At 39.1% G+C, this 13,322-nt stretch overlaps 1 protein-coding gene across 1 annotated transcript; it reads left to right on the forward strand.

Moving 5' to 3' along the window:
• The first annotated feature begins 274 nt into the window (after nucleotides 1-274).
• LOC141910810 (sorting nexin-12-like) lies at nucleotides 275-6,116 on the forward strand. The gene is made up of 4 exons (XM_074801641.1): nucleotides 275-500; nucleotides 985-1,080; nucleotides 1,760-1,884; nucleotides 3,528-6,116. The coding sequence occupies exons 1-4, from the start codon at nucleotides 342-344 to the stop codon at nucleotides 3,631-3,633; spliced, it is 486 nt and encodes a 161-aa protein (XP_074657742.1). The 5' UTR covers nucleotides 275-341; the 3' UTR covers nucleotides 3,634-6,116.
• Nucleotides 6,117-13,322: the final 7,206 nt, after the last annotated feature.

The raw sequence follows: 13,322 nt of genomic DNA on the forward strand, positions 1-13,322 counted from the left end.
ACTACTGTTCAATCCGATCTCGAAGACCAAGAATGAAGACTAAGCGAACGAATGTGTCTTCACGGGCCCGTTTATGGTCAGAATATTTGAAGAAATAAATTTTATGATTGGATAATGCGGAGATTATTGATAGAACGCTTGCACAGGGAAGTGAGCGAAGGACCGGAGCCGGCCGGCTATCTATCGCTGAAAGGCGGCGTCCGCGTTTAACCAGTCTTCCGTACACCGTTTGCCGTATTTTAGCGTCACTCAACTACACAGCTTTCGATGACGTTTCGATTTACGTGTAGAGTAGGAGTACCACCGAAACCAGGAAATAATCGAAATAATCGTCGAAAATAATGGCGAGTGGGGTTACCGCACGAATAAATCCCACTAAAAAGCAGACTTTAGAGGATGCATACTCTGCCCCTGCTAACTTTTTAGAAATAGATGTAAAAGATCCGCAAACTCACGGCGTTGGCAATAAAAGATACACCGATTATGAAATAAAACTACAGGTACCAACATTTCTTCTTGCCTCACTTTCTTTCTACATTACATTTGTTACTGTTCTTTGATATACTTATAGCGACTGTATTTTGGTGGAGTGCACCAATGACGCATGGGCACATATAGGCCCAGTTAACCTGATCGTTGGTGGTAAGCTTTTTATAATCGGATGGGCTTATACCGATTATACCATTGAGTGGTTTGTGAAAATATCCGATCGTGAAACTACACCACAGACAGGTTACTGACTAATATAAGCCTAGGCTATGAAAATTTGTTTCATGAATATAGAAAAGTAGTAGGACAGTGTTCTTCAACTCGTTGATTGCACAATTCTTGGTTCATTTGACTCTTTGGGTTTTAACATTGCGAAGTTGAAGCAATTTCTCGACTCCGCATAGTGAAATTTAACCTTTGGTTTTAGATCCAGTTTATTCATGAGTAGTTTATATGTATTTTTGCTGAAATTGTACTGTTTTTATCTTATTGCAGACGAACTTGCCAGTATTTCGAGCGAAAGAGTCCAGTGTTCGACGACGTTACAGTGATTTCGAATGGTTGCGAACTGAACTTGAAAGAGATAGTAAAGCAAGTGTTAATATAGGGCCTGTGATTCTTTAACCCATTAGCACTCAAGCCGCCTGTATCCGCCCTGCCTATTACTCCTCTAGCCGCCGGAATACGCCCTGACAATTTTCTCCTATGCTGCACGAAAATGGTTATTGTGGGATTTGAACCCAATAGCATATGATAAACAAGACGCCCAAGTCCTCGAAATACCATACAGAAATCAACATCTTCCCATTTGAAATTCTCGAGTATTTGGAGTAAGAACATGACAGATCTGAGCGCTCACTTCAAACCCAAGTATGTTTGGATGAATTTAGGGGGGGGCACAATTTTGGTGGCCCACCTCATCAAATCTTATATCATATGAGAGACTTGCCTATTTATTATTACAAAATAACACAAACTTGTAATGTATGAAAATAAACAGCAAATGAGCCATTAGGTATCATGATTAAATAACGACTTTCCCTTGAGTTTTCTGAGGAGTAATTGACACTACATAGTCTGAGCGCTGATTGGTTAAATAAAGATCAGTTTCGAAAAAATGATAAATAATCCTCAGTTTGTCAACTGAACCGCTAGAACTTAGTGTAATACCCATCCAGTGGTTTCAACTTTTTGTTGTTGACAAAAAGTAAAACAGGCCTAATGCTTGTCATGTTGTCTAAGATGTGAATACCGTACTTCATATTTCCAGATAGTGGTACCTCCGCTACCGGGAAAGGCTTTGAAAAAACAATTACCTTTTCGGGGTGATGACGGAATATTCGAGGATGAATTCATCGAAGAACGGAGGAAAGGATTGGAAGGCTTCGTGAATAAGTGAGTGCCAAACTTGAATTAGAAATCGATTATTGAATGTTTCATTATTGAGATTTAATTGACGTGAGCCGTGCTTTGCCTTTTAAACGCGAAGTACCCAATCATTAGGCTAAACAAAAATGATACCTTGTTTCTCCGCAGCGGTCGGGTCATTTTTGTAAAATTTGATAGAATTTGTAAACAGTTCATTTCTATAGCGGCCGGGTCTGTTATGGTAAAATTGATCACGATTTAAAAAAGTAATGTATAGGGTAGATAGGCGGCCGGCCGGGTCAACATTTAAGCTCAGCAGAGCGGAGAAACAAGATATCAATTTTTTTTAGCCTTATCTACATTCACTCCTGCGCATGGAACAGGCTTAATCAAATTGGGTGGCGGGACCTTGAAAATTGGGTAGAAAATGAATTTTTAGCCCACTTGGGACTTTAGTCGCAGTGGGCTATTGCGTTCACTTATCGTCCGTCCGTAGACGGAATCCAGTTATTTTGGAAGTTTTGGAGACGCTTCAAGGTAATGTCTTGATATTTGGTTTATACATGTATCTACCCTTGACACATCTTCAGCCCAAAAACTGGTCCTGTCAGAATCATGATCTTTCGTATGTATTTTAACCCCCCCCCCCCCAGGGCCCATCAGCATAACAAAAATTGGGTCGATCGAACTCAAGATGGTCGTCCTAGGACCTTTTCAGTGCCCAAAAATGTCAATTTTGGCCCGAATTCTGAGTCCTGTAGCTTCCTACTGGTTTGCCATTTCTCATTGCAACTGCTGATGGGTATTCTTTGGAAAGGGATGTTTTATACCTGAGACAGGTATTTTTGATCAGGCAACTATGACGCAATTGGCGGCTATCTTAGTGTCATCAGTACCCATTCATAGGTGGGAAAAAGTTTTTCGACATTATATTGAAACCTAAGCATATTTTGCTACGACAATGAATGACAAAATTGTAGCTTATAACGTGTTCTATGATTGTGGTGAGTTTCAAGGTCATTAGTTTTGGTATATGGCCACCAGGGGGCGTTGAATGATACAATATCTTAGTATTTCTATATTCTATTTGTACCAATAAATATTTTGTTACCACAATCAATTGCAAAGTTGTAGCTCATGGGTTTTGAATATGGTCACCAGGGGGCGTTGAATAGTAGAATAACTTAGTATTTCCATATTAAATTTGGTAACGAGGCATATTTTGTTATCACAATCAATTACAAAATCGTAGCTGCTGACATGTTCTATGATTATAATGAGTTTCAAGGTCATTGGTTTTTGTATATGGTCACCAAGGGCATTGAATATTGAAATTGTTAGATTGTTGAGCATTTGAAACCACTTCCCAAGTGGGCATGGTGTCCCTGGACCCCTAGTTTCAGTCAGGGTAGATAAAGCATTACCAACAAGCTTCCACAGGTCTTTTGGCTTCAACAGGTCTTCTTTGGATGCGCTGATAAAGTGCATTGATTTGACAGATTTAAGCAAAATGTAAAACTTTGGAAAAATACGTTTATAGCGTCTGCCCTGTTGGTCCTCTCCTCGAATATTAGGTGTATAAGATCATCGTTGAATTCGACTTAACATCAGTGTGTATTGTGAAGCCATTATTAAGAATGCTGTAAAAAAATCATCCTTTTTCATTTCAGAGTTGCTGGCCATCCATTAGCGCAAAATGAGAAATGCCTTCATATGTTCCTGCAGGAGCACGTTATAGACAAAAACTATGTACCGGGAAAAATGCGTACGACATGATTGAACGGAACAGGTGTATGATTAATCAATTGTAAACACAAAACTTTTACCGGCTGTTTGACGCCCGCGGCAATTCTGATATATTATAAAATAGCGTAAAAATACGAGGATATTGTGATTTCTAGCATTCATTTCTTACATTTCTTCTCGGAAAATCTTACTACTTTCAACTAATAGAACTTGAATTGTTTGCTGTGTGTGCGCGTATGACATCATTAATACTAATATATACCTCTATATATCATAGGCTATACATGTACGAACATACTTAACTACACTGGTTAGAAAATTCCGAAAATGCATAAGAACGGTTGTGAATTCTGATTCTGAATTCTGTATTTCTGAATTCTGATTAGCTTAGTATCGTTAATGTCCCTCTTATATCATCGAATACAGTCAAACTCGCTCAGAGTCGTTACGTACATTAAAAGTTGCATAATCGCCTAGGTCGTATGAGGTTTAGAAACCTGTTTTTCCCCATTCGAAATTCCATTTGTAAGTCGTGTAATTATCGGATTCGACGTCCTGATTCTCTGTTTTTCCCAATTTGGCGGAATTAGATCTAATTGCCTCAGTCGCTGGTCCCTTTTCCTATTGGTTCTCAGTTTTATGGAAGCCGATTTTTTTCCGAACTGAAACAGTTCGTAGTATGTTGCGAGCGAGTAAAAAATCAGTTGAAATTTGTCGGAAATATCCGAGGGGGAAATACTAGTTCGTTCAATAAGTAAGTTTCATTTTCTTACGCATAAATTTTGACAAATACGGTAAAATTCTACCTATTCCGCAACTCGTTGCCCTGGCAATTCGCCGAGTTAACGACTTAAGCGAGTTTGACTCAACACATAAGGCTTTCTGTTTTATGAATTTATCTTCGTTAATTTAATGTTTTCTAGTTGGGATCGCTTGTTTGCTAGGGGTATCGCGTGTGGATGGGATTATTTTTAGAAATTTTGTTCGACTGCGACGATTGATAGCCTCGTCGCGTCGTCGTACTGGGATTCGAACCCGATGGTATCTCGACGCGATCGAGTTCAAAGTCCCCGTCGAGGGTCCGTTCGTTTAAAAAATTCCAACGTTAACTATCATGTCCATATACGATAGAACGACAGATGGCGCCTAAGTCAACTTCATCGCGCGCGGCTTTCCGATTTTAATATACTGTTTATCTGAGTGTCAAAGCTCTTATTTTATAATGACTAATCGTTTAACTGAATAAAAAAAGGTTGAGTGGACTGAAATTTAAAGCGATGAACCACTTCTCGAATTATCTGATATCGTTTTGCACTGTTCGGGATTGATTGGATTTTTATGAAAGTCTTTAACAATTCTAATCCTCTGCAGCCTAAAATGTATTGTATAATTTAATAGCGAAACTGTTGTAGTGTACGGTGTCCTGAATGACGAATGAATGAATGAAGTTGATAATAAAAGGTACATCGATATTTCGCTTTACCTGTCTCGATGCGATATGATGCAATGATGATTATTAGTATACGCTACGATATTTATTGTGCCCCGTATAAAATTGTTATTCTACAATGTAAATGTAATAGTAAATAATAGAAGATTTTTTATATTGATAATAATTATTGTAACAATTTAAAACCCGCAACTATTCCGATGGCGCTCTGTGCGTTTTTTGCTTTTATTCGTGTGCATTGTTTCGCTGATTATATAATAATTCCGCGTTTTCTCGATATTGATATAGTCGATTTGCGCCTCGAATTGCAGAAAATGATATTATATGTGTTCACTTCTTGGTTGATATCGTGGTCAAATCGTGAAGTCGAGCGTAGGTCGGCCTCGCGACGCAACGCGATCGTCGCTGGCGGTCGCAAGGCCGACCTATACGCCCGGTTTGTCAACAGTGGAACCTCGTTATAGAAAGTGTTAGAAATACATTCGAACTTGAACAAGAACTTTTACGTGAAGCCATTTTTATCGGAAACATAACAAACCAAACGTATTGAGAAAATTTGCCCGGCAACCCTGTTCTAACTGAAGATGTCACATCGTCAACCTTCCGCTCCCTTATCTAAGGCTGTGGTAGTTTTGCGTCGTAGTTTGGTATCAGCTTCGGTCAGTGACGAAAACAATTTGATCGATTCTCATATTGGTTGTAACTGTCTTGCGGATTCCAATTCTGACCAGTTTCCACTGTGTCGGGCGGCTAGATTCGAAATTATTTGCAGTGGTTGAGGTTGAACTGAACACGAAGCTAATTTCGAGGTCACTTGTGTACTTATATACTATCTCCGACCATACCCCAGTATGATTATGATCATGGTTCTTTTTTACCGATGGAAAAATGATCACTGGTCGTATAAACTGAGAGATTCAGCCACATTGATTGATTGATTGATTGATTGGCCAGATATAGGTTCGCTACGATGTATGTTTTCTCTCAACTATAATTTACTTGTTATCAGTGGGTGTTGAATGTATGAATGTGAGAAATAAAAACAAAAAAGTAAATATATAAATGTATATATCTATATAAATTTCTACTCGCGGCTTTGATCATTCGTTTGTTCCGCGAGGAAGGCTTTCATTAGCGAAAGAACTTTAATTTACGGTCAAGCCCTTACAGTTTCTGATTGTTTATTTATCGGCTGCGGAGTTGAAATTACCCCCAAGATGACGACGGAATAGTCACCATTACGGTATGTCGGGTTATTTGCCTGAAAAAAATCGGCTTACCTATCGAAACCACTTAAAGTCATCTCGCTCACCGCCACACCTGCGGGATCGTCATTCCGACATTCGCGCGCATGTCTGAGGTCTAAACGCCAGACGACATCACAACATGTCCAACAACCGGCAGCGATACCACGCGTCATTAGGTGCGCTAACGTTGTTTCTATTTCTAATCTGCGGGGTATTACGGATTCGTACGCTGGAGTTCAAGATCGGTTTTTTCGCGCCGAAAACGTCCGACCAGGCGTTCACGGTTTCGTCGAGCATAGGCGCGTTTTACTACGGCCTCGAATTGATCAGTCAGGACGATACGCTTCTAAGAGGGCACTCCTTCAAGTAAGTAATTTGCCTATGCGGTAGATTTTTTCAATTTCATTTAAGAAGGGAGAGGAATGAAGTATATGAATTTCGGTTTCGAGTAAAATAACAAAGGTGTCATTCGTTTTGTTAAGTTGTTGCTAACGTGTACCCACTCAGTAAGAATGCTTCTTAAAGCCCAACACAGGAAAAACTGAAACACGGAATCAAACAAGCTTTCTCTCGGAAATATATACTGTTTCTCGAAACCATGTTTCATACGTTTCTCGTAAATACACACGACATGGAAACGCCCGGAAACATGTTTCTGTCTCCTGTTTCCGTGTTTCACTACGTCATCGTCTGCCCTTCGCGCACCTCCTAGACCCCTCTCAGAAAAAGAAACAGGGAAGGTTCGCCGGTGATTAGGACACATGCTGTCAGGAAATTAGCTCCCACCAAATACCAATTATCTTTCAAAGCTAATACGAGATGGATCGAAGATCGTGAGAGCAATGTTAGGTGTTAGGAATAAACATTTTCTTTGTTTTGTATCGAATTCTCAAGGTTGTTTTTTTCTAAGCGCATTTCTTTTGATTTATTCAATACATTAACGGGTAACTTGCTATTAGTAGTACCAAGTTCCCGAGAGCATGAAAACTTGGACAAAGATGGTTTAGTATCACTAATATATTGCGTGTTTGTGCGCGTCCATATGAAGAAGAATAGCCGCTATTTCCGGCCCATCGTCCTTCATATGCAGAGTTAATATGTCAGTGAGATCTATAGTGCGATTTCGAACCACTTTATGTAGAAGTTTATGGTGTCTGGCGAAAACAAATGATTATTGATAAAGCACAACATTCAAACCATGATATCTCAATAAAACCGCAACCGTGTAATTTACCGACGGATGATAAGTGATATCCGGATGTTGACGTGTGTAGCAAAGTTACCACGCGAGCTACGTAAACGAACAGAACTGTTATCATATCAAATTTTGGAGAAGATTTATTGGAAAGTATTTATAAGTACTAGAAATCATCTGGACGTTTTGCTCGAATATTTTGTACACAGTTCTTATACACAAAAAATGTCATTTTTTTAAATAGGGATTGACTAAGTTATTTTTTCAATTGGTAGATTTCGTTTGATTCGTTTTGATTTGGTGTCCCTTACAAACCCTTCACTCTTTCCGGGAGCGAAACAGGGGGTTTGATTTTGAAATCGGAAATCGAAGTACATGCGTTATCGGCGGTCGAATTTCCATCATTTCCGTCTCTTGTTTGAATCGAAATGCATAATAGTAAATTGTTCAGTTTCCGTTCATTTAAACAATCTTCCAACGTTATATATTGTCTTAATGGCGAGTTTGTTGCCTATATTTTATGTTGCGTGTGTCGAGGCCTTCGTGTTCGATTATTTTTGTTTATTGGTATATCTTTGCCAACAAGGCGTTTTCCGTTGTCCCACAGGGAATTGATGATTTCAAGATTTTGATATATTTATCCGGAATTGGAAATGTCTCGGAAGTGTACCATAAAAGCGGTTGTTAGCTCATACGAAGGAGTCAAGAATGGTGAATTTGCCAGTGATTTTGCTAGTATCATATACAACGCTAGTTGAAAGGGCCACATTGCTATCTGTTACATCTATCGTCGATTTGGCCTTAAATGGCTTACTTGCAGCGGTTATATTTGTCATCATTTACGGTTTGATCAGTGTAAATAAAATGATGAATCATTATACGCAGAGTGATGTGGCTGGACAGTGCGTGTAGCGGAAAACAAGCCGCTGGAAAAGCAGTTGAAATCTACAGAGATACCGACGTTTTTATAGGGCCTCCTTGTTCTCCAGGTTCGTTGAAATGATTTTGAACTACATTATAGAAGCAACTTCATGCATAACAAGGTGCAAATCACGTAGTTATATCAGAGACGGATATTATATTACATTCCAGCGACAGTTACAGTTGGTCAATTGGCATCTTACTGGGACACACCGCTCTTCAGTTGGGTATCCACGGGCACTGAACTAAAGGATAAGTCCGTCTATACAACTCTGGTGCGGACTCTCGGTCCACTTGATAAATTTGGTATGTGTTCAAGGCTGATATACGACCCCACACTTCCACATCATAAACAATTGTAAAACAAATTTCAATTAGATAATTAAATAATTAAGAGGATAGATGCGAGATTAATGGGGTTGGAGAGTATATTCGATGAAGCCCAACGCAGATGACGCAGGAAAACATGGAAATACAGAAGAAACACGGTATCACACATTGTTGATCTCGGAGACATAGTATCCCGAAACAATGACATGTCTCTTAAACGCTCACGACACATGGAAACGCTCGAAAATATGTTTCTGTCCGCTGTTTCCGTGTTTTCCTGCCACGTGTGTGTTGGGCTTTTGGCTTACGTATTGACAACTGCAGACAATATTTCCTTCAAAGTCAACTAAATTGTTGGAAATCGGGTCTAGATTTATTCATAAAAAGCCCATTCCTACGGCTGTTAATTGGCGACCGAATTATTCTTTCTTCATATTCTATCGTTTTTAATCGAATTTAGAAGGTTTTTGTCGTTGTTGACATTTCAGCGCACTTCTTCCACCATTTTTTCTATTCCGTGGGCTGGAGGAGCGCAGTGTTGGTAACGACTAGTGGCCACACCGTGCAGGTACTGTTCGAGAAAGCGCTAGAATTTGAGTTCCAGGACGCAAACATGACACTGGTCGCACAAATTGACCTACCATCAAATCCGACCAGACAGCAAATTCAGTCCGTTTTCAAAAGGATAAAAACTATCGCCAGGGGTAGGCAGACATATCAATCAGTGCAAATTCTCCATCACTCTTTCAATTCGAAATTTTTGTTTATTTTCTTGTATCTCCGGTATTTGCTTCTTATCAGAAAGAACTTGATTAGAATTCATCAATGAAATTAATTTCGCCGCTAAGATCCACCCATTCAATTTATTATCCGGATGATTTTACAGCTAAAAACTTCAGAACGAAATCAATTTTTGAAAACGGATATTAAAATCACTTCTGTTTACACCGGTATAGTAAGATTTGTGAAAACAAAAAAACATCCTTCCATGCTTTGCAGTTATAATTCTATCAGTGCCAGTAAAGAAGTTACGTGCGTTCATGCTAGAAGCGTATGATCTCGACATGACATCGGGAGAATACGTTTTTCTCAGCGTCGATCAACTGCCACGAGATGATTTCATTTTCGGTAACACATGGCAAGGCGGCGACAACCGCGACGAAGACGCAAAATCAGCATTGCGATCGCTATTACACGTATGTTCTTCCGAAATATGGCATACTGCAGTTACTGTAATGTATTAGTATAAATATTCTTTTGGAGCATTCTGTTATGAGCCAAGCGTAGAAAAGAGTATGAATGAATTGACGGTGAAGCTTTACGGTTTTGGTATGTGAGATTATAGTTGCCTGTTAAGTTGGAGCTGCTCACAAGCCTAAAACAAGACTGATTTCATATATTTCTAAGGATTCTCGCTACGACACTCGTTGTCAAAAATACAGAACGAAAAAAATATCTCGTTGCCAGGAAGTAAAGTATTCCCTGCCATCGTCCGGGCTTGCACGAAGGTCGTGTTTTTGTCTTCGAATTAATTCCATATTCTATCGTTTGATAGATAACCTATACAAATGTACCGGCTGACACCGACCTGAGCTTGGATAAAATCCACCACTATTACGATTCGTTTGCCGACGCTTGCTTCGCCGCAGGACAACGCGGAATCTCGCGAGACAGCATTGAAAATGTATCATTAACTCGGGTAATGTATAGTTCTCATCTGCAGTGAGTCTTTATTCTTATATAAAGTTAAGCCGATTCCGATGATTTACCATAATTCCACACATATCTTTTCTTGATTTCGTTTAAATACGATACTTTTTAGTCAATTGTCGATGGTGCAATGTCATTTGAAGGTTATTTCATCTTGATGCATCACGCCTGTTCAAATATTCCATTTTTGTCCATATTTGGAATGCTCAACGTCCCGATGCTTTGCTTAAGAGATATATAGCTTGGCTGCCACAATCTAATAAAATGCTTCAAAAATTTTTGTCACCCATTTGTTTTTAACATGCTAATTCGCGGATTTATCGTTCAAGGCCGATGGCCATGCGCCTTTTTTAGTGGACGCCTTATTTCTGTGGGCTAACGTAGTCAACGATACCATCACTAAACGTGAGGATTACAGAAGCGGTTCGATCCTCTTCAAGAATGCTGTGTGGAAATATTTCAACGGTATGTATTGGAAAAGTGAAAAATTCTCCTCCCCAGGAATGTGGCGTATCATAGTGAGTTCCCGGACTGTAAATATGGTACATTGCGGGGACTACGGATATACACTATAAAATGTAACGCCATGCTTTAAATGACATTTCAATTACCAGGTGTTTCAATACTTATTTTCTATTCAATCGACATGACACCTTATATATGATGTATCATCAACATCATTGTGAATAATGAATTGACTTGAAAATTGCTTAAATAGTTTCGTTACGAATTTCTATCGCAGCTATAAAATGCACGCTATTGAAATTTCTACTAGTTGAAATAAGGCTTGATAAGGCAAGAATATTAAATGAATTACGTGCATGTGTGTTCATCTATTGAATATATCTTAACTATATGAAAAAAAGTATATTCAATGATATATGGTACTATACCAACGGTTCTATTTACTAAGGCAAAATACTATAATTCTATTTCAGGCATAACCGGCCAAGTTCTCATAGACGAAAGCGGGAACAGGTTTTCGAATTTTTGGGTGTGGAACTTCGGTCCGGATTTCCATTGGCGAGTAGCGCTCGAACTTATCTGGACCTACCAAGATGATGGCGAACATAGTAATTATGATCTGGTAAGAGGATAGTCTTTTCACAATTTGTACAAAAATCATTTAGCCATTACTGACCTCGCAAAGGTAGTCGTATTGAAAGCCCACGGCCAGCTTAGTAGATAAATGCAATTTCGCGATAAATGCTGCACCGATAACGATTCATCAAGATTCATCTTACACGTTATCTAATTGCCGCTTCTTCTGCGTGGCTTGACAAGAAAAATTCACCAAAGACTGAATACGTGATCAATTTCAATAACAGTGGTCGCGCAGCCATGGATGTGCTTTTCCCACGTGACCACACCATATTGGTTAAACACAATAAGTGATTTACCTGACAGTCCCACGAAGTATATTAATCCCCTGATTATTTTTTATTGTCATCTAAAACAAATCTACAAGTGCAGCAATGTTGGTAAACAGACTAACCAGACGTCACGTAGGCCTCTATAACCGCTATCGAATATCTATATCTATGTTTGTTTCGAGCAAATTCACGCTGTTTTCCAATCGATGTAGATTACCATTTCTATGTTTGGCAGGAGACTAAGGAGATCGCACCGATAATTTGGCCGAACGGTCTCACCGGTCTGAAAAATGTACCCGCGGATAGTCCACCGTGCGGCTTCCATGGAGAAAATTGCCAGCGCAGTAAGCGATAGCATTTCTAGCATTTGCACGACTCCGTTACGCTTTCAAAACAAAAAGTGAAACCGATACGAGATTAGGCCTATACTTTTCAAGGAGAATGATATTAAAAATAGAACGTTAATTACTAGTATTCATCTTAGCCGGTCGAATAGTGACGTGATTTGATATGCAAAACATTGATTTTGCAGGCAACACGAACATTTTGATCTCAGTCGTTTCCTTCATCTGTTTGATGTTCTTGCTCGGCATCGTTGCGGTATTCTTGCTCAGGTATGCCCCTTCTTTAATAATAGTTTTGTTTGTTCTTGGCACTGCGCAATGTTCAGTTTCAGATTATAACGATGTGTCATTCAGGTATATAGCGTTGAATCTTATCTCGTGCATATATCAGGGAATTTTGTCTCCTACACGTAAACCGATTTACGATAATTCCAGGAAAAGAGCCCAAGATAAGAAGCTGGCTATGGCCTTGTGGAAAGTAGATTATACATCTATTTCATTTGACACGCAGGGCCGAATGGGTCTGAGTAGGGTCAGTATCCCTTTCATCACTTATATTCTCAGCCTTCTATTCTTTTTCATTGTCTTTTCTAATATTCTCTTGTTCTTTTCTCTCTCTCTTTTTCTGTCAAGGGTGCTTGCTGTAGCCGCCTTCTGGCTTTAGCTTGACCCTCAAAAGAAAGCCTTCTCAGTTCTATTGTCGTTTTATTTGTAAATAATCTTAAACCTTGCTTTCTTATGAAATTGAAATTAAAGTATGCATTGTCAAATACACCAACAATATATCGTTATCGAAAATAAAACTTCGAATACTGATAATAACAAAAGATATTGTGCATTTAACGGGAACAAGAATATTTGTTCCAAAAAGCGTTTTTGTTTGCTTTGGGGTACTCGACAGTGTAACTAGTTGCGTGAGCCTTTGGCGCACCAACTAAAAAACCATTTTGGCGTATTTCATCACATTTCTTTCAGGGAAAAATTGTAGAAAATCGAATGGCCTATATTTTTCGTTGAGATTTTTCTGGTTGTGTTTTGTATTTTTTCATGTATATATTATAGTTCAGTCTAAAGGACAAAAGACGGAAACGTAACTCATCATGTTCATCATCGGAAACTATAACGAGTAACGCAGGAAAAACGCAGATA

Source organism: Tubulanus polymorphus, chromosome 1 (genome assembly GCF_964204645.1).
Source record: "Tubulanus polymorphus chromosome 1, tnTubPoly1.2, whole genome shotgun sequence".
In the NCBI taxonomy this organism is placed as follows: domain Eukaryota; kingdom Metazoa; phylum Nemertea; class Palaeonemertea; order Tubulaniformes; family Tubulanidae; genus Tubulanus; species Tubulanus polymorphus.

What these genes read in the sequence shown, in the direction of transcription:
- LOC141910810 (XM_074801641.1), top strand. Translation starts at nt 342, where the DNA reads ATGGCGAGTGGGGTTACCGCACGAATAAATCCCACTAAAAAGCAGACT. An exon ending in ATTATGAAATAAAACTACAG is followed by an intron (nt 501 to 984) that starts GTACCAACATTT and finishes ATCTTATTGCAG; the next exon opens with ACGAACTTGCCAGTATTTCG. An exon ending in AACTTGAAAGAGATAGTAAA is followed by an intron (nt 1,081 to 1,759) that starts GCAAGTGTTAAT and finishes TCATATTTCCAG; the next exon opens with ATAGTGGTACCTCCGCTACC.